This window comes from Cimex lectularius, unplaced genomic scaffold, assembly GCF_000648675.2.
Source record: "Cimex lectularius strain Harlan isolate CLEC.00 unplaced genomic scaffold, Clec_2.1 scaffold21, whole genome shotgun sequence".
NCBI lineage: Eukaryota > Metazoa > Arthropoda > Insecta > Hemiptera > Cimicidae > Cimex > Cimex lectularius.
Window position 1 is genome coordinate 2,180,144 of NW_019392671.1, and position 27,184 is coordinate 2,207,327.

General features: G+C 37.7%; 2 protein-coding genes across 9 annotated transcripts in view; one reads left to right on the plus strand and one right to left on the minus strand.

The window, feature by feature from the left end:
• The window catches only part of LOC106668556 (solute carrier family 12 member 6), a 468,955-nt gene that overhangs the window by 333,864 nt on the left and 107,907 nt on the right, over positions 1–27,184 (plus strand). The gene's annotated exons all lie outside the window — the stretch shown is intronic.
• LOC112126367 lies at positions 24,441–25,253 on the minus strand. Its single transcript, XM_024225295.1, has one exon. It carries the CDS (start codon positions 25,078–25,080, stop codon positions 24,574–24,576), a length of 507 nt encoding a protein of 168 aa, XP_024081063.1. The 5' UTR covers positions 25,081–25,253; the 3' UTR covers positions 24,441–24,573.

Consider the following 27,184-nt stretch of genomic DNA (forward strand, 5'->3'; position numbering starts at 1 on the left):
AAATCAAGAGCGGGCGCGCCCCCACAGCGAACCGGACACCACAAGACCAGGCAAGAACCAGACACCCAGACCAGCTACTCTCCACTCAAGACCTTAGTGGTTAAGACAGTGGCAGACTTCTCAGAGGGCTGCGCATGGTGTGCCAGCATCCGCAGCCCTCCCAAGTTCCGGGGGTCAAACTCTACGCAGAGGCCAGCTCACGTGACCAGCCCCACCCATCCACCGGCACCGGCCCCCCCAGGAGCAGCGCCCGCACCAAAGGCAGCCACTCATTGTTTGTCACAATTTATCGGTCAACCCAGTTTCAGTTAGGAACTCAAAAAGCTTTCTAATGTTAGCTGGGGAATCTTTCAAAATTTCGATCACATTGTTTCCAAGCTTATGTTTGACCCGAATGTCTTCGTAGTTTCTGCATGACAGAATATGTTTGATGGTGATTATTTCACCACAAGTTGTGCATCTTGGGGGAGGTTCTCTGGCCATTAGGTAACCATGTGTTAGTCTTGTGTGACCTATCCTGAGCCAGGCCGGCACGGTTTCTTCTTTTCGAGATCTGTCCATTGCCGTGATCCCCCTCTCTGACACTTTCCTTAATTTCTCTGAGTTTGTTATCCTCGATATTTTGCCATTCCGATTGCCAGAGGTTCCAGATTCTTTATTTAAGAAAAACAGCGAAGTCTTCACATGGCACTTCCGGGACATAAATACCATTCGATGCAGCACATTTCGCCCCTCGATCAGCCTCCTCGTTGCCTTTTATACCACAGTGACCTTGACTCACAAAAAATTAACTGCTGTACTCGTACTATTTTTTATAGCAAGTATTAAATCTCTTGGATTCTTGGATTTGTGGAAAATTTACTTTTGATGGTTAATAGAGCAGAAGCCTCCCGGGCATGAGGGTAAACTGCGACCACATACATAACACACCCATACACCTACACTAACACAAGTACATTTACATTATATACACCTTAGGGCTACCGTCCCTAGGAAGGTTCTTGAGACGAACTCAAAGTCTCACGTCCTGGGATTGGCGACCCAGTACGGACATAACTCCGACACACCTAACACTTGGTGGAGTGAGGGCGGGAGACTTGGACGGTGTTGGTCTTCCGTCAGCATGCCACCACCAACACACAGGCCGATGCACGCGGCCAAGGGCCTCGGAACCCGAAGATAACAAACGCAAATCACAGTGCACATCACCACACCAACAACACACTGTTCTCATCTGGAGGTAGCGGTCTCCCAGTCTGCTTGAGTGTCCGTGAGTCCTGCACCTGTGAGGGTACAGGAAGAAAACTTGGTTACGGCACCCCCGGGCCGCGAGGTAGTACAGGGACCCGAACCCCGGAATAGCCACCGGGGAGGCTGTCCTATCACCTCGTGTATAAGGGCATGGTGCGTAGTACTGCCAGCTGGCGACTGGATGGTTACCGTGCTGGGCATCGCGGCGGGCCCTCTCGAGGCCACACAGTTTGTGAGGCGCTTGAGGTATCGCTCGAGCAGGCCGGGGGACCGACCCCAAGTTATTTTAGTTCGAGTGATTTTCTTCTATAGTGTAGAGGGAGTTCACCTGCTTCTACATAAAGGCTATTGCCAGGACTTAAGCGAAAAACGCCAATGACATGGCGTCAGACCGAGGTATTTTGTTGCATCCCGATAGATAATAGGGGTTCCATTTATTATTAGATTTGGTAGTATCGTAGGCTTTCTTTTAGCAACAAGGACAGCCACTGTTTTATAGGGGGAGACCTTGAAGCCATTCAGGTTAAGCCAGTTACCAATTTTATGTAGTAAGTCTTGAATTGTTTCTTGAAGACTCACTAGATGTTTTCCTGTACAAGAAACGACTAAATTATCTGCATATAACACAGCCTGTACTGGCCAGTCAATCTGTTTCAAGACCTCATTCAATCCTATACAGAACAAAGTTGCGCTAAGCACACCCTTCTCTTGTGTGAATGGCATTGATAGTGTATTGCCACATCTTACTTTGAAGTTTCTGTGTTCCAAAAAGTTGAAGAGGAACTTGAGTATGTGTAGCCATCAATTCCGAATTTTTTTAAGGAATCAAGAATTAGACTTCTACAGATTCTATCAAAAGCATTTTCAATGTCTAAAAAGACTGCAAGTAGTTTTTCTTTATTGTTGAATGCTTTACCGATGGCCATTTCTAGTACAACCAGGTTATCTCGTGTACCTCACCCTTTCTAAACCCAGTTCAAACATTAAAACAGTTTTTAAATCGGGGATAGTTGAATCGGGTGCTCGTAGGCCAAAACTAGGCAGCGACTGTTAAGTTTCACCTTATTCGTTTCTGGCAGTTCGTTCCGCCCCGAAATTAGGCTCCAGGAGGTGCCGAATGCTGGATCATTTCTGTTCCCAACGCATACAATTTTTAAACTTAGATACCCTCACACTCTCACTCATTCTCTTATTTACAAATTATTCACATTATTCGACATTCTCACTAATAAATAATTTAATTGAAGGTCGATACGTTTTTATATTCTGCCATCGGCCTTTTCACACTATATATTCACACTAATAAATACATTCAATTTCAATATTTACACATATAATCTAGAAATGAATATATTCAATACAACTCAGTTTTCCCTCCAGCCTGGCAAACAGCCCTTATCCACCGTTTCAACAAAACCACCAATCCATCCTCCCTTACGGACTACCGTCCTATTTCCATCCTCTCAAACCTATCCATGCTCTTAGAAAGATTAGTCCAAGCACAAGTCTCCAGGCACCTAGAACAGTCCCATCTTCTCAATCCCCTCCAATCTGGCTTCGGTCAAGGTTATTCCACCCAATCAGCACTAATAAAAATTACCAGTACCCTCCACTTAGCAATGGATCAACGGAAAGTTCCTATCTTATCCTTGATTTTTCCAAAGCCTTCGATTCTGTCCCTCACTCTTCCCTCCTCTCTAAACTCGAATCTTCTTCCTGCTCCAACAGTACCAACCGTTGCGTCCATTCCTCCCTTACCAATCGCCACTAAGCTGTCTCCACATCTAATGGCCTTACCTCATCCTTCCCCCCATTTAAATCTGGGGCGCCCCAAGGCTATAGCATCTCTCCTATCCCTTTTCCATTTATATTAACGCCCTGCCCGACTCCATCCAGTCCTGTAACTACCACCTATACGCCGATGACTCCCAAATATACATATCTTTCCACCCTTACGATCTTCAGTCGGCCATTCGCAAGATCCAAAAAGACCTAAATTCCATCAACGAATGGGCCCATAATAATTCCCTAGTCCTCAATCCGTCCAAAACCACCGCCATAATTATTGGCTATTTTTCGATAGAGTAGAGAAAGGAAAGAGAAAGTTTTGGATATTTTTGTTGTGTGGCTGTTTTTAAATGTTCAAGTGTCACTCATAGCACAGGTTTGTTTTAAACGCGCCGAAGACCACTCGAAAACCCTGATAGTCTGTAATCGACACTGCAGGCACGTTTTTTGGGCTGAAGAATAGGCCATACAGCACACTGCTACTAAAGGTTATGAAAATGTTAGAAAAGGGGGAGTGGGTAAGGTGACTGACTCATATTGATAAACTAACGGTGCTGGGTTCGAATTCTGGCCCAGCCTATCGAATTTTATTTGTGCTAAGTTTGAAAAAAAAATATTTTAAAATGCTTCTGCCCTCTCATCAGCAACACCCAACGACGTTAAAGCTTCCTATTAATCATAACAAATATGCTGCTAAAAGTTATTTTTATTAATTTCCTGTATCACACTATATCTAATCAATTGCGAGTGAAAGAATTTGTTACTTGCCGAGCCTGGTGATTGAAACAATTTGACCAATTCCAGTGATATGGGAGGAATTGTAATATGGTGTTAATGGTGTCTTGCATAAAACAAGGGAAACCAAGGCTCCAAACGTTAATTGCGCATTAGGTCTGCCCAGTAACCCGCACGGCCCTCATTAGTGAACACGGCCATTATATTATGCAACCGCGTTAATCAATACGCATTGTCAGTCCCTTGACGGGCTCTGAATAAGTCTGAATATCCTCTGTTCATGACGCTCTGGGCATGACCCACCCTTCTAATTTGACGAACATGTTTGTGCATGTCTTGTACGTCACCAAGTTGGTAATCTGACCGCGCCTGCTTGACCGAGTGTTCCTCGCCCACCCTCGTACTACATGATCATGTTTGTACATGCCTCATTCCGTTACTTTCCTCTTTCCAGGAATGTCATGCTGTGAATGCATGTTACGTCAGTCTAAGTTCAGTTAACGCGTAGTGCACTACAATGGTGAGCCTAAAAAAATCTATTTTAATTTACATTGAGGATTTTCCATAAGGTTAGTTAGTGCTTTTCATTATTTTGTTGTCGTTAAGAAGAAGACCCCGAAGAATATTTTTGTTCTGTATTTAGTTGTATTTTTGCAAAATTTTAATTTACATTGGGTTTATTTTTTTCAGATTGTTTGGTTAATTATAAGATTTTTTCGTGTTTTTTGTTAGTTTAGTTAATACTTTATTAGTTGTTTTCTGTGTTTTGTGTTAATTTACTTAGGGGTTTACTAGTGAAATAATGTGGGAAACAAAATTAAATATACAAAAAATTAATTACGCTAAAACAACTATATATTTTAAAATTAATCCGTCTCTCAGAAAAGCCAAATTACTTGGTTAGAGATGGCAATGGACGACATAACGGGATATCCCATCAAGAACAGTAGGCCACACGATAAAATTGGTTTTACATTTACCAATTCCAATTTTTCTACCCCGGGATGGATTCCGTAAGGCAAGTAAAATATCGGGAAGTATCTAGAACATGATCGCTTCTATTTTTCAAAGTTATGTCTCTACCGATCAATCCCAAAATTTCATACTTTCGTCTTCAATCGTGCAGATGCCGATAGTTCAGGGAGAACCAGTATCAAAAATGGTCTTGAAGAAGAAATTTCAAGAAAGAAAGAATTCAGTTGTTACTGCCAAGCGTTCGACCTATTTTAAGGTCATCATCAGGGAAAAACAACCTTAAATAGGTTATTTATACATTGATGTATTTACGATTTTCACAGGCGATCTCAAATTTCCTTGAAGACCCACCCAGTCCCAACATTGCCAAGAACTGTAACAGTATTGCAACCTGTTCCTCGTAAGAAACGAGGGATCGTAACAATTACTATTTCGACGGATTATGTCTACCTTGGTCTACAATGGTCGGGATGGTTAGGGATGGTAGTAGTACGGGTCTTGGCTAAAACTGGAGGGAAAGATCCCCAAAATGTACGACTATAAGGCGCGATTACTCTAAAAAACAAGAGCATAAGGCAAAAGAGCTAATGCAAAAAGCCGGTGTACAAGGGGTAGACGGTGCATGGATACGAGAGTTGAAAATTTTTTAAGAATATATAAGCATTAACGTCTGTCAAATATACGATAATAAGCGCGTTAGAATATTTAAAGGACTAAGCAACTCAGAAACAAATATGAAAATTAATTTATTACACGAAAATGCACATTTTTAATGTCATTACCAGTATGACAGCATTATTTAACTGGGTGTATCATAGAGAAAGATGTAATTTGAGTTATTTTAATATGAACAAACACATATGCAAAGATGTATGCCGGCTTTGCCAGACGAAACCACTCATTTACTCTACGCGAGACTTCTTGTGTAGAAACTATAATCGGGAGTTTCACTCAGCCTCCTGTTTTGATGCTCATTTAGCGTGTAGTAGCAGGGGCAGATCGATCGAACGTTGTGACCGATATTATAAAACGTATAACATGGATTTTTGAAAAGAAACGCACCATTGTGACGAAACTTTTGCATAGTTTGTCAACGATACAGATGTAATCCTCATTGGTGCTACATGCGAACAGATAAACGAACACCCTCTAGTGACTATTTGTTGTATATTTCGACATCGAGACAAAGCATGAAAAGAAACTTGCGGATGATACTTTGTTACACGAGCCGAATTAATGCGTCTTCCAACAATCGTGCTCGATATGTCAAAATGTCGACGATATGAAAAACTTATGTCCGTCTTGTGAGATAAAACATCATCTTTTTAGCCAAAACCCTATTAAAATTATTATTATTATCTTCTTTCGATTATCTTCTTTCATCCGCCCAATAATGTTTTTAAAATAATTTGTATTGCTCACAATGCGCAAGGTTTTGATTCCCAATATATTTATAAAACTCAAGTCAATTCCCTTCATATTATATCAAAAGTCATTATGAGAGGGAGTAAAATTTTAAGTTTAAAATTCAAACCTATTACTGTAATCGATTCGTTAAAGTATTTCCTTATTCCGCTATCGAAATTATCTGCAACATGTTTCAAAAACAGGTTATTTTCCTCATCTGTTCAATAGGTTTGAAAATTATTTATAACTATGTCGGCGAGTTGCCGACTGCAGATTTATTCTCCAGTTACTCTATCTGTAAAAGAAAAAGAAATTTTGAATAACTGGTACAGGTCAACAAAAGGCTGAGGGATAACAAAGAATTGAAAGAATACTGTGTCAATGATGCAGATATTTTAAGAGAGCCTTGACGATATTCCGAGAATATTTTATAAAAAATTGTCATGCCGACTGCTTTGAAGAGTGCATAACTCTGGTATCTGCCTGTAATTTAGTACAGACGAAATTATTTAAAACCTGATACTATAGGAATTATTCCGAATAACGTGTACAGCAGAGTAGCAGACAGACAATCGAAAATGGGTATAATGTGGTTGCTCTGGCTAGAACATTCGGCAAAGGTTCATATCCAGCACGCTTATGTTAATTTTCGAGGTTTTAATACTATTCGTTGTGATGGGAATGATGGATTTGGAGGCTCTGCTATTTTGATTAAAAGTAATATTCCCTACTCGTACGTTCGAATAATCTCTTCTATCCGTAAGATCACATGTGTTTGCATTGCAGTCCAAATAACTGAAGTGCAGAATTAACGGTTTGTTCACTGTTCAACCCCTCTAATAATAAAGCTGTAAAAAATTAATGGGATGAACTATTAAAAAGCCTTCCAAAACCCATAATATTTGCGGGTGATTTTAACGCTCACAACCGTAGCTGAGGATGCTCTAAAACTAAGAAAAATGGCACCGGGTTGTTAGAAGTGATCGAGAACAATAACCACACATTTTTAAATTATGGTTCCCCTACAGTTGTGCGAGCCTCCAAAGATCCATTACACTTAGGTTCAATTGGCCAGTTCAGGAGGACTCGTTAGAATCAGGCCATGTAGCTATAGTAATAGAAATCCGTGAACAGACTGTAAACCAGGATATAACAATCTGTTCTCCCTTAACTCCGACTCGGAACACGCATAAAGCGGACTGGCCTAAATTCTCCAATCTGATAACAGTTCATCCTTATGGAGGTTAGAAAATAAGGAAACATCTTACTCTAATTTTATTACCTGCAGACCTGCGCGAAGCGCCTAACTCCCAATCTAATCTAACCCCCAAACAAAAAGGAATAACAGCTATAGACTCTCCTATTACTGGTGGAATGAAGAATGCAAATCTGCGATAAGGACAAGGAAAAATGCTCTGGCTGACTATAGAAACATCCCTAGCCAAGCAAAATTCTTCACTTACTACTAAAAGCAGTTGCATATAACAAAAAAGGCTTGAAAAGAATAAGAAATTGAGCTGGGAAAAGTACTGCAACAACCTTAACAGGCAGACACCGACTAAAGAAGTATGGAACATTATTAAACTCTCTCAAATGTGAAATCATCCAATAGACCTCCTCTAGTACATGGAGAATGGTCCGAGGAATTTATCAGCCAACTGGCGCCACCATTCGCCGCCGCTCAAACAAGCATCCCAAAATATGAGCCACAAGATCACCTTCTACTGAAAGAATTTTCATATAAAGAGTTGAAACTCTCAATAAAATTGTCCTCTAATACTTCCCCGGGGCTAGACACAATAAGTTAAGAACTTACCAAAATCAAGCAAACTATTATTAGTAGACATTTTTAACAGCATGTGGAGAACTGGCGATATTCCAATAGAATGGAAAGTCTCTTTAGTCATTCTTATCAAGAAACCTGGCAAAAAAAATTTCTACTGAGTCTTACCGCCCAATATATTTAAGCTCATGCTTACTCAAGATTTTCGAGAGTCTGATTCACAGACAAATGAAATGGCACGTAGAAACTAATAACATGTTGCTCTCTTTCCAATATGGTTTTAGACGAGGAAAATCTACAGCGGACGCCCACTGTCAATTCCTCACGGATACTTATTCGGCTATATCCGAAAATAGATCAACTCTCTCTCTCTCTCTCTTTTGTCCACCTGGAATCCGCTTAAGACACTGTTGATTTTGTAGTATTATCTCTCAAAATAGTAGACTTAAATTTCAAAAAACAGAATCTGATTTCAGATAGAAAAATCACTGTAAAAGTAGGGAAGAGACTCTGTGGTTCAAGAGTGGTGAATTTGCTCAGGGGGATATCCTATGTCCAATTTTATATGCACTTTACGTAAGTGATGTCGAAAAGATTCTGAACGAAAACACGAAAATCGTTCAGTTAGCAGATGATATTTGTATCTATTCAGAAGGAGAAAATATAGAATCATGTAGGCTTAGTTTGAGAAATAGTATAACAAAATTGTCAGCTTGGGCCCGGGAAAAGATATGAAAATATCATGAGCGAAATCTGTTTTAATCCCATTTACAAGAAGGAGAAGGATTGATCTAGACGCTCTTGTTACATTCGGTGAAATATCGTTCCCATGTCATAAAAAAGTAAAGTTTTTAAAGCGATGGTTGGATTGGACACAATGGAAGTCTCATATCTCTTATGTCATAGAGAAAGCCAATAATAATTAATAGATAGAGAATTTAAAATATCACATTACGATGCCCTCAATGTTATACAAAAAGATCAATTGAAGCGTGGCAGAATAGATACAGATCTTCAAGCACTGGACAGTAGTATAAATCTATCTTCCCTAAGGTCGGTTGCCAACCTCGGTTCACCAGAAAAAGGTTTGAGCGGTTCAGTACTACCACAGTAGGCAGATTACGTTCAAACCATTGTAACTGTAAAGCATACCTACTTGATTGGACAGGAAGACAGTGACCTGGGTACGGTGCGCAGCAAAGTTGAAAACGCGGAACATATCGTATGGTACTGCAAAAAATATGAAAAGGAAAGAAAGACACTTTTCCATACTTCCATACGATAGATCAATGCAAAATTGCAAAGCCTTATAATTACAATTTTTCAATATATACAGAAAACTTCAGCGTTTATCAGGCTTTGGTCGATTTTATAAAACGAACTGCTTGTAGTTTGTGACCAATGTAAATGACCAATTAAACAATTATTCACATGAATTACAATTAATTAAGGTTTTTAGTTGAGATGAAAAAAAGTTAATGGCACGAGCGGGATTCGAACCCACGATCTTCGGCTAGATACGCCGCTGCTCTACCACTTGAGCTATCGTGAACTCGATCCACTCGGACATCAACTTCCTATCTCAACCCCACCTTATGAGTTTTCCCTCCTTTTTTTTTACATTTGAATTTGAAGTGAATTCAATGAATTAATATGAAGTACACTTCACTAAAGCTCTCCGTGACCATTTCAATTATCGTCGAGAATCCAAACCGATTACACGACATTTGAAAAATGGCAAACAGGAGGGAAAACTCATAAGGTGGGGTTGAGATAGGAAGTTGATGTCCGAGTGGATCGAGGTCACGATAGCTCAAGTGGTAGAGCAGCGGCGTATCTAGCCAAAGATCGTGGGTTCGAATCCCGCTCGTGCATTAACTTTTTTTCATCTCAACTAAAAACCTTAATTAATTGTAATGATTTAATTGGTCAAGCGGACCACGAAATTAGTGAATTTAAGGAATTATTCACATGGCTGAGGACAATAGGTCAATGCCAAAAACAGAAGACGAAGACTCGCAAAAAGCAAAACAGTTCTACTGACCCGCTTCAAGAAAAGTCCCAAGTGTATGAGCATATTTAAATCTCAATTACACATTTTAAATTTTTCGAGTCATGGTGACCAATATGCTGGCGAATGAGATTTTGACTTGTCCTCAGTGATGAGCACCGGTATGTTGGAATGTTCTCCGCCTAGAAAATTCATTCAACGACAACTGCAGCAGCAGCATGAGAGATATGATAACTGCCAGTCTCAACGTTCTTTTGCTGACAAATTTTCTTAGCCCGATATCTTCGAGTACACTCCGCAACAGGTAAGAATTAAAACCTCCGGATGTAATAAGGGCGACTTTAGTTTTTTGGAAAAAATAGGCGAGACTCCATCAAACTATAGCATGAAATTATTAAATAACAACTTAATACGGTTATATGACATTTATGGATACATTACGATGGAACACAATTTTTAAAAGGCGATAGTATAGTAACTGTGGGTGATAAGGAGATAGAGATATATCGCCACGCCGGGTGTCATGGAATTGTTATTTATGAAAAATCTAAAAGTGAAAATTGTCGATGACGACGATGGAAAACAATATAAAATATACTAACACATAGAAACGCTCATAGAAAACATTATAGTAGCAGCGGAGAGATAAAAATTATGAAAATGCATCCAAAGTGACCGATAATATCCTCTATTTTTAAATACGAGGCTCCTCCTGCTCGCAAACACACCTCGACTAAGAAAACACAGACCAAACGTGGTTTCGGGGCGATAGATTGCAACCAGCTTATATAAAGATTAATATTTTTATTGTCTCTTCCAAGAGACCGGAAGGAGAGCTGTAAATCGGAAATAGAATTTACTGTTAAACAAAACTTGCTAAGTCTGAATTTGACAGAGGCCTATTTCAATGTTCACTCCGTTACAATTGCTACTTGGTTTTGCGCAAGATTACCACAAAGTGATCATCAACATGAAACAGAAACTCATATTGATTCATCTAGACGGGACGAAAATTCTTGCATTTCCGCAATGGATTAACCAGAAAAGGCGAAAATCAAATTGACGAATCTCTCCTGAAGAATACCTTACCTATATTTAAACGAATATCAGAAAAAAGTGATATTTAAGCATTTAAAAAGAAAAGATTACCCTGTACTTCCTACGACACAAGACAGCTGTAGTCATTAAAAAATTTAACTCAGATGAAACAAAAACTGTGTTGTAATTTCGGCGTTTCAGACATCGAGAAAAAATGATTCGCAGAGGGATAACAGTAACTTCGACCATTGTTGGTCGACGAACAAAAAGCTTTTTTTTTAATTCGAAATTTTATCACTACGGCGATTTGAACGTGAAATTTTCAAAGAACCAACACGGAATGTTATATGGGTGCCAACTTCCAAAATAATTTATACTCCGACCTGAATCCACTTCTCTGCTTTTTGTTCCTTTAATTTCCCTGTCTCAGTACAGGGACCAAGCTCCTCTTGTCGTAATAGATTGTTCCCAACAGTCGGAATCGATTAAAGCAGATGCGGTAGATGTAAGATTCGAATTCGAAACGAGCAACGCCTTTCCTCCCGATACGACTGCTTGTTGCCTTACCATACATTTTTTCAATATCGTCCGTAAAATGGTATAAATTTTACGAAAGTTTCAATTCATTCCTCACCATGTCTTCGGACAAAACGTGTGTCGTAGAAATACAATGTTCTGTGGACAACAAACGCGTATATTTTAAAAGAATTGTCGATAGTATATCTCAATCATCATCATCTGAGTTAACATGGGGTTTTCAACCCGCCGGAGAAATGTGAATTAAATACAAGTCCTAGAATAAATCATTGACTATATTGATATTTCAAAAAATTGAAATAGAGTGATGGCGATGTAGAATACCATCTTTTAAAGAATATTATACATGGTCTAGGTCCGTACAACAAAGTATTTGTGAAACAGTTACAAAAAAGAAATTTCTTTCACATTTCACCGATAATGTGATTGACCTCGATGATTTCGGTTGTTCAAACGTTAAAAGTTTAATGTTATCATCAACTGACGAAGATTATTCACGACATTTACGTTACGCTTTTATAGCTCCAGTGTGCAGTCTTTTTTGGCCTCCTGCATTGTCCAAATGGATGGTGACGAACCACTTGCTACAATGATTGTAATTTTCAGCTTGATTTCTCCTTTTTTCAGGAAAAATACTTTTGCGTTTAATAAAAAAATTAAATTAAATTAAAAGTTGTTACGATAATTTGTTCTATTAATTTTTTTTCTTTTCTTTTGTTTAATAAATTTCTTTGTAATAATGTCTGTGTGTGTATGTGTGTTAGAGGTTCACTAGTCTCGAAAACTATGTATGATTGTGTTCATAGTCCCTTGGTCCCGGCGTGCTGGTAAAACACCCGTAATCCATGAATGATGTAGTTGATGATGCCGAGCTCGTAGAACACTCATAAACCACGAATATTATGTGAAATTTATTTAAAACTATCCTCTTTGATTTATCTCCACTTTGACGTAGTAAGGACGCTTAAAAACACCAAGAGAGATGCGAAAAACATTTTCTGTCAGACCAAACAATCATGAGCATGCACCAAGGTGACTGTAGGGGTGAACATGCTTGCAAACTGGTGATATGAGGGTTTGAGGTTGGTATAACCCCTACTGTGTTTTATTCATTCTGACGATAGCTGCCAACCAAATGAGAAGATTTTTTCAGGACATCACCGCCACAACTAGGGAGGAAACAAAATTAACTCTTTCCTATTAGCTAGTGGTTTTAACGATGTTAATCGAAATCGCATTGGACGACTGATTGAGCTGAAAGTAGGTTTCGCGTACGAAATTCAATTGTTCAATCGGATTCCTACAAAATATGGAACTACAGTAATTGCGAACATCCGCTATATCGGACCTACTATATCGGACCTACTATATCGGATCTACTACGCTGAGCGTTGAAACACCATCATCAGTATTTCTACCAAACAGGTTCCAAAAAGTATTCACCGATGAAGTCATGAAATACCACAACGAAAACACTTCGAGAAGAATAGGCTTGATGTACCAAGGACGTAAATCAACTTGGCATTTATTTTTAAAAAATTCTAAAATTAATTAATACTTTTTAAAATAATTTCATTGTTTTCTTCTTCTTTTCCTACACCGAGATTAGTTGAATTACACCTTCTATTTTTACAACAAAATATATACCCGCAAGAAGTTTAAAAAATCCTGGAAAATTCCACCATGCACCTACATACTCTTCAAATTAAAACGGAGGGCGAGGCAATCTCGGTCAAGCAGGCGTGGTCAGATTACCGGCAAAGTGACGTAAGTGACGTGCACAAACATGTTCCTCAAAAATAGAAGGTTGGGTCATGTACCCATGGTGACACTTTTCTGGTCGTCGAGTCTGATGTGGTTGTGTAATGATGACGTGTCATATGGTGTCACGCCAGATAAAGTTTGACGTCATCATTTCACCACCGTCAGACCCGATGACCAGTGGTGGGGCTAGGTTTGGTAAGGTTGAGAGAAGGGAGGGATAAAAATATCTGCCTCAAGTGACACCTAAACTACTAACATTGTTTCTTAAGCTAAAAACTATATAAGCTGAGAGAAAGAAGGTAAGGATAATACAACAAATCTGCAAGATTATATCGAATCAGGATTTTAAAAAATTATAATAAAAAAATCTGTTATTATTATAAAACATGTATATAAATATATATAATAAAAATCTAATTAGATTAGTCTGTTAGTTTATTTTCTCATATTCCGATTTTTTTTAAAGGTACAAATATTACGGATTTTAAAATGGGACAATCATGATTTTTCGTTTAGTAATGTTAAGAAATAGGTCCTGTGGTAAATCACAGAAGCCACCCAAATATTGAGAGGGCTAACATGAGGTTCCCGAGAACTCTTCGTCACAAAACAAGAGGATCTTTAACGTCCGCACCTGGCCTATTCGGCCTTTTGATTCTCAAGATGAGAGCTGACGCACCTGCGCATACGACGGAATGGTGTTAACGCCGCAACATTGGTGTAGAGGCGCCCCAGCCCCTAGGGCCAAGACAATCTAGCTCTCCGCTTGTCCACTCCGAATGGTCGGGCCCGCATTGTCCAACGGGTCGTATGCCGCACGCAAAGGGCTAACAAGCCGAAATACATCAGCTGTTCTCCCGTGTACTCCCTAGATAGAGAAGGCGTCTCTAGCTCCCAGAGTATTGGGCTTGCCCAGCGTAGAAACTTCCGGGCCCCGGCCGCGGTTTTGTTTAAAGTGGAATTGCTAACCACACCCCAGATGAACCCCGCCTAAGGTAAAATCTCTTATCGAGCTCAGCCTTCACCTGCTATGCGCATTCGAGGGACGCCATAGGCTTAGCCTTGGTGGTCCCATCCTTCGCTTCCCCAAGGGTACCACGCCGGTCATACGCACAACAATGCAAAGCATACTCGAGTCAGAGCAACCGATTCACTACCCGTTTCCGTTCGCTTACTCACGCATTCGAGGGACTATCCAGTATAATCATCGCGTCCTCAACGCCTATACGCTGTCGTCCGGTCCACCGTCTCCCGTGAGGCCGGGGGTAATAACGCTGGCCATACGCAAGCTTCACGAAGGTCAAGTCACAAATAGAAGACAGTCTCTGTCTAAGTTCCCGCCAGGGGCGTCACCACGTACCACCACGTACCACCACGAATCCGTTGAGAGGGCTAACAAACAAGCTCCTTTTAAATTGGAAACTACAATGTGTTATTGCGTCTTTCCTCGTGGATTATTTTCGATTAAAGCTTTAGATTGGCCGCCGTCTATCGACGCTTTTACCAAACGTCCTTTGTTTTCCAGAGAAAAATCTTATCTTCTTATCTCAACCCCCTGGTGAACCACTTCTCTGGCACTCTACCACGTATTTTTTCTTTTTTTCTTAACTTTATCTTGTTTCGATAATAACACAGGTTGAGCACAGAAAATAGATTTAACAGATTTAAATATTCTTTGTGATTAAACCATAAATATTTGAATCTACACTCAAAGACAAAAACAACCGATATTCGTATTTAGTTCTTTATTTCAAACTACACTACGAGGCAAAAAAACCTTAACAATTTTAATTATCTCAGACAATCCTGCATTGATTATGTCATAACAATAGTTGGTCTGTTTTAAAGGATTAGAGGTAAATAAACCAGAGATCAAATCTCCCATTTGTGTTTATAATTGGATTTTATAAATAAATCTTTGAATAGTCAATTTCTCCTTTCTTGGCTTTTCTGTAAAGCTTCTTTCTAATGTTCAGGTGGTTTGATTTTTTTTAAGTTGTATCATTTTTAAGTTTCAAATTTGTTTGAGTGGTGGTTTTATGTGATACAGAACCATAGCATTGTTGGAAGATGGAAGAAGTACGTGGTGCTTAGCATTCCCAGAACAACTGTCTGAAGGGTCTTCGATCACTACTAACATACTGGAGGTTGCTCAAGAAATCATGGATCAGATCGCCATCGTGTCACATCTTGATTCCACCACATACTATAACGGACAGTTTGAAAAGGCTGTACAGTAGTAGTAGGCACATGTAGCAAAGCGTTCTCCACGTCTTCTCCACGAGGTCCCGATCATCTGATTGCCACATATCAAACCGCCATTCGTCTGTAAAGAGAACAGCCCCCCCTTGCTCAAGTGTCCAAGCGAGATGTTAATTTGCACTCACTCCACCATTCATCATTTCTAATAATCGCCTTTGTACTCTTCAGTAGTAGAGGACCAGACGTTTAGAAGCTAAGCTTTCTCTGGAAGCCTTCTGATGACTGTTTTAGAGCTCACCCGTACATTACGTAATGTTTGGAGTTGACTACCTATGAAGGAAGCTGTTAAATGACGGTTAGGTAGTGCGGTAAGAGGAATAAAACGATTGTCTTAGACATCGCGGTCGACCACTACGGTCTCACTCTTACACTCTTCGGTCAAGAGTTTCGGTGGCCCTAAACCGCTTAGAACATCGGGGATGGTAGAGCGCTTACGTAACGGACGCTACGTCCGTCCGTAGCCAAAGCTTCTGCCCGGACACGATCTTCTCGACTTAAAACAATGCTTTTAAGAAGAAAAAATAATTATTCATGATTTTTTACTCAAATTAATTGTTTTATCAAAGAAAACAATTAAAAAATAATAATTCGCTCATTTAGTTGTCTCTGGAACGGATGAAATAGAAATGATTTTTTAATTTTTTACTTAAAGGTGGTAAAGAGTTAGGAACATTCTATGAAGGTAAACAACAAGTCATTAATATTATTATTGCGTTTTTAGTCAACTATTACTTTTTTATACCTAGTTATTATGAAAAATAAACAAATAAATACTGGAGTCCAGTTATTTTTTCTTTCAGTGTATTTAAAAGCATGACTTTATTAAAGCCCAATCCATTCTTTTTACAATAAATCAGTCTTTCGTATATTTCTTATTTACTTCCATCAACTGAATTAATTCCTTCTTCTAACACACAATTATACTTCAGCACTTGATGATTTTCCTAATGTGCAGTTACATGTTATACTGTATGTATAAGTGTTAGAAAAAATTTGCTAACGAAGGATAATTTGTTTCAGGTAAGATTAAAACATTCTTCACTCGATTCTGTTCTCGTGTAAGTATTCTATTGTTCAACGGTCTAATAAGACAATGACGTTATTCTTTCTCGTACGCTGCCTTCAATATATTTCCGCCTCAAATAAATGTGTATGTAAGAGATAGTTGACGGATAACCCTTCTTGACCGCCAGCATTTTAATTTAGGTTGATTCGTTCATTTGCGTTCACACTGATCGTGTACATTTTTTTATTTAGTTCATTTTCCTTTTTTTTTTCTTTTTTTTTTTTGAGACACACGATTGTAATGATTTAGACGATGTGTCTTTTTATTTAGACTTCGCAATTTTATCGTTTTATTTCATTTTGTGTAATCACATTTACAATTATTGTAGTTGATACAACCATTTTAGTTTCATTATTTGTTTAAATCTTACAATGTGATCATTTTCGTCATCATTATTATAATGCCCGTTCATGCAAATTAGAATTTGTTGAATCTTTCAAGAAAAAAAAATTGGTAAAATCTCTTCTTTTGTCTGTTTTCCTTTTTTCCTGATTTGAAATTACGTAATAAATCTCTTTCCAGCATACGCCGGTTTTTGCGTACTTTGGAGCTAGCAACTCTCCAACTCTCCTGCACCATAGGTCCATTGCTTGTACCGTCATCCTAGCCTGGGTTCATCGCATTCAGTTATTTTTCTAAACAGCCGGATTCGTTGGACGAGAGGTTAAAAAGTTGCGTTTTCTCTCGCAGGCTGTGGAGAGTAAGAACCTCAGCGATGCTAGGGTGTGGAGTAATCTAGGGAGCTTTCTCGGGGAAGCAAGGAATCCCGAGTTCCCTGAGAGCGTTAGTACGCTCAGATATGCATCCTTTTGCTATCACTACTACACCCACTATTTAAAGAAAGTGGAGCTCCGTGAGGGCTGCCCTCAATTCAAGTTTTGCGCTATGAGGTCCGCCATCCGATCCAATAGTCCCGGTACCGCGAGGTCTAGTAAGAATACTCCATCCTCATTGGGTGCAAGGATATCGGTTCGGAGACATGTCCTTTCCGGTCACCGGAGGGGAGTTTCGACGGCGACCTGGTATCATGGAGACCGGTGATTAAGACCTGGAGAACAGGTATCACCGTGCCTTCTTACAACCTTCAAGCGGTTCTCTGGACACTTAGAAAGGACGTGAGATAGTATCTGTATGCCAGCCACACATCTTCTACATTCGGCTGGCAAGTCCTTCCTCGTGCCCATCGAATTAGGGGGCATTGAGGCATTGAGCCGTCATGAAGCCATCGGTTGCTCACCGCGTTGCCGGCGTACATCTTCACCCCATGACCGATAACGCCCAATTCTCCAGCTCCCCCTGGTATAGATTGTTTGCTAGTGCAGTTCCCTATAGTTGGTGGGCCCCTCCACCAAACCAAGGCGGTTGGAGGCTTTAATTAGACACGCCCCTACTTGGTTGGGCTTCGTACAGCCCCCAGATCGACGAATCGGTAGAGCTTTTCGAATAAAAAAAACATCGCTAAACTATATTCCTTTTCTATTTTCCTAAATATAGAACGTCAACTTAGTTTATCCCCTGGTTTTCTCACTATTCAACCAAGAAAAAAAATGTTAACGTGGTTTTTAATCTAGAAGCATAAGTCTACTTTCAACTAATGCTATAATTTTTTTTCAAATAGTGACAGTTTTCATTTACAGATGAAAAATAGAGGAAGTAATTTCAAAATCGGTTTAGAAAAACGATAGATATTTCCAAAATAGCTCGTTTAGTTTTACATACCAAAAAAATACCTTCTTTTTATTTTGGGTTATTTAAATAGTAAAGTTTATGCAACATTTACCTCAATAACAAACGTGTAGTAAATAATATATCATGTAACTGTGATTGCCCTCAATTACATCATATGTGTTAATTCTGTACTTAAAACGGTTACAAACAAGTTATACAATTTTACTATTTTCAAGAAAAATAAATTTGAATTTGTTGAAGGCCTAATGAAACAATCAGTTAAGATTGTGATTAGGACGTTTTTATCACCTGAATGTCTAATAATGATTGCGGTTTTTTAATTGTGATTTAAAGTAAATTTTATCACGGTACAAATTTAATTAGACTTTGTTGATAAACAGAAAAACATCATTAACATATTTGTAGCTGGGGTACCTTGAACTGCACTTTAGCTAAGTCCCAATCCAAGACCGTTCATAACTAAATTAGCCGATTTGGGATAAAAAATTCTTTCTAAAGAACACAGAAAATCTTTCGACGACGAAAAAATCAAAATTTCAAGGAGCACTGTCAATTGAAAGCTTTACAGAGTCAAAATTGAAGATAACAAATTATCAATATTCTCTACGGTCACCTAAATTTTTAAAACTTCTCCAGTTTAAGAACGTCAATGAAATAAATCGCCGAGTAATTTAGGAATCAGAGTCGACGAACCCCTTTAAATATTAATGCTCGTTTAATATTCTACCATATCCTTAATCTAAACGGTTCATGACACATACCCAAACTCCAAGTTTGACCACCTCCGACGGCATTTTGTATTTAAAGTCATTCATGTGTACAAATCTCAAAGGAATTTCGATATTGGTAATCATTTTTCTTCTATTTTTTAATTATTAGCTAGGCTGAATTAATAAAATATTCCCGATATTCCCTGGTACTTAGAAAAATGTGGAAAAAATTGACAATCATTATATAAAATTAGTTTAACAAAAAATTGCGTTGTAAAGTTTGAAGGAGCCAGTTTTTGGGGTCAAAAGATCCAATTTTTTAATAAATTCTTCAATTAAACTACAACATTTTTGGGCATAAAATGAAACTACCTCCATGAAATTCGGAGATTTAACAGTTCTTCAAATAAGTTTTTGAAAGTTGGGAATCAAGTGTTTTCGTAATCTTGCCTTGATAAACTTGCAACAAGTTATTCTCTAAGCTTTTTAAAGACAGTAGTCTTTTATAAATATTTTGTGTCAAAAACTACCTTCCCAACTTAAAAATCGTCTATAAGCAATTTATTATATCGTAAATTGGGCAGCGTGAAAAATTGACTGGGGCAGAAAATCGCATCTCGTGAAATGTTATATTTTTTTTACTTCGGTATGCTTTTCCCCAAATTCTTAATCGTATGGAAATGATTCTTATTCCCAATTGATGATTCTTATTATGTAGAGCACCCAGAATAACCACCCAGGATCGAAAGAATAACTGTTTTGTAGGAAAACAAAAGGCGTACAATTATTGTCACAATTTTAGGTCACTGCCGAAAATTAACGATTCGATGTTTTAATACATTAGACATGAATTCGTATCATAGCAAGGGAAATAAGAGGGAATAACCTATGGAGTAGTAAACGAAATAGATTATATATATATTTTTTTTAAATTTTTTTTTTTTTTTTTTTTTTTTTTTTTTTTGGTGGCCTCTTTGTTATACATTAGCTAACGAACCGACTTTCAGGGCCGTGCATCCACCAGTAGCCAGACGCCATCAACGCGGCTCTTCTCTCTATTCTCAATCTTGAAGGTCTAATTTTAAGTCCATTACGAGGGACCGTTTAGGAGATGTGGATAAAAACCTTACATCGAGATATGTGGAAAAGTCCACATCTCCCAAACCCCCGGAGCCACACTTGCTCAGGGAGCCCTACCAACCCCACCCGCCCACCGCAGACAAGCCAGAGCCGCGCCCAGCCCCCAACAGACACAGCTCTCCCTAGTTAAGGCAAGGGACTCATTTCAAATTTTCATGTTACACCTATAAACAAAATATAGGAGATGTCCATATATTACAGTGTTGTTCAAGGCTAAAAGTGACTTATAGTTTATAGGTTTGGGCACTTCCTTCTTACAGCATAACCATCCAAAAAAATAGTTCCTCTCAACTAAGTACCCTGAACAGATCATGATCTTATGTTCTAAATCTTCAGGGATTTTGCAGAATTTATATTGATCGTTCTGCTTCTGGTTTATTTTATGAAGGTAAATTCCACAAGTTCCATGATTAGACCTAAGCCCATCTATAATTGTGATATCCCTCTTGGAAAATTGAACATTTTGAAACCAAGGCTTTTTAGACAACTGAGGGTTTATAGAAGTGTAGAATTTTCCGGTTTGTATACTTTCTCTATACTTATGCGACTATCCAATTTTGGGTCTTAATTGCACTTTTTGCATCTTGCAAGGACTATACCATCTAGTACGGACTCTCTGGCCAAACCGTCTACTATATTGTTACCCCTGTTGCCGGAGTGACCATGCACCCACAGGAATCGAATACACTCCTTTTGACGATTTAACGTCGAGGACCGTTGTTATCTGAATTAAGGTTAAAATTCTTCAGACTCTCCAAGGAATTATTTGAGTCTGACAAAATTAATAATGATTCACTTTTGACATCTTCTTCGTATACATACTCTACTGCCTTAAAGATGCCAAAAAGTTCAGCAGCATATATACTGAACTCTGGGGGAAGTTTATATTTTTCGAGTTTGTTTTTCTGTGGATCGTACCACGCGCATCCTACTCAAACCTCCGTTTTTGATCCGTCCGTGAATATAAGGTATGGAGATGAGAATAAAGACAAAACGTCACAAAGAAACATTGAACTCACAGACGCCGGAGGGACCTGGGAGTAATCCCTCAGCGATGTAACACTTAATTCGGCACAAAGAGTTTCAAATTCCAATTCATATGTAGGCAAAATGTCCTGTTTATATAAAATAAAATTGAACTTCACTGTCTCCAAATACGCTTTTAAAAAGGGAGGGAGTTTTTTCTTTTCCCAGTATTTTTTTGTGAGGATACTAACGTTTAGCGATGCTATTTTATTGTATACCAGGCTGTTACTGGACATTAGTTTTAAGACCATGTTTGCCGACAGCTTATCAATTCTGAAAGTCAGAGGGGGTTCACAACTTTCACAATCCAGCACCTTTATCGGGGTGTCTGATAAAAAATCCCAAACATCTTCTGATACATTTATTTCTAAGTACGTTAAGTTTCCTCAAGTGCACTTCACTACACCTCCATAAAAAATGCATCCAAAATCTATAGTGCTTCGGATACATGCCCTATAAAACAACAATGACACATTTGGGTCAGCCCCCCATTTCGTAGTAGTGAAGTATCGCAAAATGTTCAAATATTTTTCCCTTTTTTCGATTATCTGGTTTATGTGGTCTTTCCACAATAATTTACGGTCGACATTGAGGCCGAGAAATTTAACTGACTTACATACTTTAAAACAATATCCACCCAAAACCACTGAGTCTCCTAGAGGAACACTCATCCTCCTAGAGAAAGGAAAAAGAAATGACTTTGGAGCCGATATTGATAAATTGTTGGTGTTAATCCAGTGAGCAAATGTGGTCATTCCCTCGTCTAACGCCAGAATTCCCGCCTCTACAGATTTGTGAACTGTATAGAGGCAAATATCGTCAGCATATTGAATTACTTTAATTGAGGGTGGGATGCAAGTAGCCAAATCGTACACATAGACCAGAAATAATAAGGGGCTTAGAATTCCTCCTTGGGGGAGTCCCTGATATGTGGTAAAAGGAGCAAATGAAGAATCATTTATTTTTATAAGATTTTTTTACCCACAAATTCTTAATATATTATTAATTACCTCCGCAGGAATACCAATGCTGGACATTTTTCTCCTAGGAGACCCAAATCAACATTATCATAGCCTGCCGTGATGTCTACGAAAAGGGCCAAGAGTGTTTTCGATTCTGTAAACGCTTCATAAATATCACAGATTAAATTAGCCTGTGCGTTTTGCACTGACAGGCCTTTACGGAACCCCGGAAACTTAGGGAGTAATTTGTTCCGTTCTAACCACCACTGTAAACGATTTTTAATCATTCTTTCATATGTCTTTAGAACACATGAAGTAAACACTATGGGGCGGTAAGACGAGGAATCATTTGGGTCCTTGTTAGGCTTCAAAATTAGTGTTATAAATGTGGTTTTCCATGATTCGGGGATAGGAATTTCTCTCTTCCAAATTTTGTTAAGTACATTCAAGAGGTAATTTTTACATACTGAGGACAGGTTGCTTAAAATGGGATAATGAACATAATCAGCTCCAGGTGCGGAATTATTTACTTTTTTTAAAGCACGCGCAAGTTCGGACTTAGTAAATTCTCGAGTTAAAGCTGTACACGAGTGCGAATTTGTTATATTTAAGTTAATAATTGGGCCCTGAGGGCACAGGTTTTGTACAAATTCATTCGTCCAAGGTTCTACTGACATAGGAATACGGTTGTTTGATGAGTTTTTTAAAGATTTTAATTTTGACCAAATCATGGATAATGGAGAGTTTTTATTCAAGGAATTACAGAATTCCTGCAAAATAGATCTTTTTGCCAATTTTACTGCATTGAGGAATCTTGCGTTGGCACGTTTATATTCGGCATAACTGTGTAAAGATGGACAATTTTTAAATACAGCTAAGGGTGTTTTTCTCCCTTTTAAATAACTTTCACAATCAGAATTCCACCATGATTTAGCTAGATATTTTATTCGGCCCTGCGTTTTTTTAAGTTTAGGAATGGCTATTTCGCTTGCGGAATTTAAAATATGCTCAAATTCTTCATACGAAGGGTAATCGGAATTTTCAGTAAAAATTTGGGAAATTTCCTTGAATTTAGACCAATTTGCTTTTTTAAGGTTCCATTTGCTATTTGATAGAACAACTTGTGGGATTTCCACATCCTCGATTCTTAATAGAATGGGGAAATGATCCGAACGCATAGGGTCATCCAAAACCTGCCGAAGCCCTTTCGGAGCTAAATCCGAGCTTAGCAAAGTTAGGTCAACAGCTGATTTTCTTGAAAGAGCCGAAGGACGAAAGAGGTGGTGAACCATCGTTTGAATAAACATTTTGATTTTCCAATGCTTCTACGATATAAGCGAGCGTCCATTTGCATCGCACCAATCGGATCCAAATGCTGTGTGGTGGACATTAAAATCCCCTGCAAGAATAAAGGGTTTAGGAATATCATTTACAAATCTCTCCCAATCTGAAGAAGTAATTTTATTTACGTTGTTGTTATATATCGATATTATACTTAAGGGAGATGCAATTTTTTTTACTTTAATCTGAACACCCACGCACATAACGTTTCTTATAACTCAGTTTAACCTAATGGGAGAGAAAGGTATCGATTTCGAATGAGTTAACCAACCCCACTATATCCGTCAAATCTATCTTTTCGCACAAAATGGAAATCTTGGAAAGTCACCTTCTGTTGGGAGGTAAGCCATGTTTCGGACAGTAGAACAATATTGATTGATAATTGATCAGTTTTTCCAACAAGCCTTTTTTTGGAATAAGTGAACGGCAATTCCATTGCAAACAATTTAATTTTTGTGAATTAATTGTCATTTTGTTTATTTATTGTATTTTTTACTAAATATCTGGATTCTGTTCATGAGGTGTTGAGTTAATAATCTTATCGAAGTCTTTAATAACTATTCAGAAATCGTGAGATGCGGTCTGGTGTGATGTAGGTTTCAGAAAAACATTTTCTTTATCTAGCCAACGTCTCGATCTTTATTGAGATCGTCTTCTTTAATAACTGTTTGGCAGACCACAAAGATTTTTTAAAAAAGTTTTTCAGGATTATCAGATTCATTTTCAATTTCCTGCAAACATTTCTTAAATAAGCTTAAATAATAAGATGCATCTTCTTTTTCGCCTTTACCGGAATTGGGATTGATCTTTGGACTCGAAAACACATTCTTGGATTGGAGATGTTTTGCTCTATCTGAAGCCTTTGGGGGACTAGGCTGTTCTAATTTATTAATTAAATTTGCTTTTTTGGTCACATAAGGGCTATGTCTGGAAGACGACCAGTTTTTCATCGAGCGAATTTTATGTGTAGGTTGTTCATTTTCAGTCGGTTGCTCCAGAGGAGGAAAATCCGACAGATTAGCTAATAAATTAAATTTATTTGACGTAACAGTAGAATACAGAGTGGATGATATCGCTTTTTGTCTTTTCTATGAAATAAGGCGGACATATTCAGGACAAGTCTTATCCGAGGCCTTGTGATTTCCTGAGCAATTCGCATACTTCATTGAATTGTTACACGGAGATTTTTCATCGTGAGTGAGTCCGCAAATTTCACACCTTTGTTTACTTCTACATTGATCTTGAAAATGGTTGAATCGGTAGCATTTGCGACATTGTCGGAGAGGTGGTACGTAAGGATCTACTTTACACCTCGAACCGTAGATTGTAATAGATTCGGGCAACAGTTGTGAATCGAAAGTCAAAATACAAGTACCTAAAGTAACTTTACGAGCTTGGTTATTTTCTTCAGAGAAAATTTTTGAAATTCTCCTCACCGACTTTACACAAACGGGAGATTTTGTAACATTCAGGATTTCATTTTCCGGAAGGTCAGGCTCTACACCTCTTATAACGCCCATTTTATGGTTCATAATATCATCCTTGTGGGTAAAGTTAGAGTTAAATATGACTTTTCCTAATTTCATAGGGTTCATTTTTCCAACATGCGAATTAGAGCTTTCAATGAAGCAATAAATGGGCCCTTATCGTCGACCTTGTAGCGCTAATGAAGAAAGTAGTGCATTTCTATCCAGTTTCGATTTTTGCATTTCAGCAGCCGAAGTAACAAAGACTTTGTTGTATCCTATTCTCTCACATTCTGCAGGTCTTTTTTTCGACGATCTTTGATGATCGTGATCCATTGTATAATCTGGGTCATTGAATGTTACTACTTCATTTGCGAAAGGAGGGTCTTTCCCCCCGCTTAGCTCTGACATAATTTAATCTAGGTCAGAAATATTGTATAATAATTATTTTGAAGAACAATTAACTTAATAGAAAAGAAGAACAGATTAGTATTTAATGCTGTTAATAACGATATAAATTTGAAAAATTGAAAAAATTAAATAAATAAATTAAATAAATAAATTTTTAACATGCATAAAAATTAAACAAAACTGTAACAATGGAATAAATAATAAATTAAATAACATGCAATTTACTCCCTGACGATAAATCGTGGGAACGATTAGTCGAATAGACGGCGCGTTATCTCCTTGATCCTTACTCGTCCATTTTCAAAACACACACCGAGAAAACTGTTAAAAATTGCAATTTTTTGGCCTCTCTTTGATTGATTTAAACGATAATAAATGATCACTAAATCTCTTGCATTTAATATATATTCTGTGTTAGAAAAGTCCATTCCAAACTGAAACATTCCCTATTACAAGAATCTTTAACAAGAAACTTTTTTATGACGTGAAAGGGGCAGCAACAGAAAAAATTTGCCTCCACCAGAAAATCGCTGCTCCGGAAAAGTTGTATTTTTTAACTTTTCCGTACAACTTTCTGTAAATATTTTAGCCGTATTGAGATTATTTTTACATTTTGGACAGCAATAATAGCCAAATAATTGTATCTTGTGGTTCTTATAAAACAACATCTAGAAACGGAGAAATATATTTTTTAAAAGAAAAATGGTTTAAAATTAGGCTAATTAGGTTACTGCAAAAAGTTAACGATTTAATATTTTTAAAGATTCCTACCTATGAATTCATTATATACTAAGAGCAATATAAAAAATATTTGTTTTAATATTATATCAATTAGATTTGCCGAAATTGGTACCAAAAATGGCAACTTTTTGACCTCTCTTTTACTGAATTAAGCGATCGTAAAAAGTCGTGTAAAAATTCGCTGTCCAAAACTATTTTTCCATACTAAAACATCTTATACTGCTAAAGGAATAGGTGCGTAACGTTTTTATCGTGTGAATTGGGCGCAAACGGACAAAATTAAACATCTACTGAAAAGCTGTGTTTTTCATCAGCTGGTACACTTTTGTCCAAAACTCTTAGATTGAAGCGATTTTTTTTTCACTTTGTATAACAATAATAGCAAACAATATTAGCGAGCAATATTTTTAAAAAATACCAAGGAGCGAAAAAATACATATTTTTTATACAAAAAAAATTAAAAAATTTTTTTTAGCCTGCTAACTTATATTAACGATGTAATATATTTAAAGCACCCCATCTACAAATTTATACCAGACTAAGAAAAAAACTTAAAAAGATCTAAAGGACTGGTTATAATAGACCTAATTGGTATAGAGTAAAAGGTGTCAAAAAGGTGTCCTCATTTTGGACTACTAAAATACCTTGAAAAGTTCCTCAAATACAGTGAAATTTTAATTATATTGAAACGATTCATGCTTCGGTTTGTAGAACAATATTATCCAAACAAATGTATCAAGCAATATTTTTAATAAAACACTTAGAATTTGAGAAATAAAATTCCATGTATAAAGAAAGGTAAAGATTTGTCACAATATTATGTTGATGAGAAAAATTAACGTTTTCCTAGTTTTAAAAACACATAGATACTATTGCGGAGTATATTAAGTGAAATTAAAAAATATTGGTTGAAATAGACTAATCATTTTTCGAGAAAATGGTATCAAAAAAGGCATTCTGGCATATTTTAAATTTTAATCCCTAAACTGAAGATGCTTTTTCTCCTGTAAAAGAAATACAAATCAAAATTAAAACTCACGGAGTAAAAGTGGAGTTAAACAAAAAATATATGGGTTATCAG

Coding starts and splice junctions, on each gene's coding strand:
- LOC112126367 (XM_024225295.1), bottom strand. CDS start 25,080: ATGAACCCTATGAAATTAGGAAAAGTCATATTTAACTCTAACTTTACC.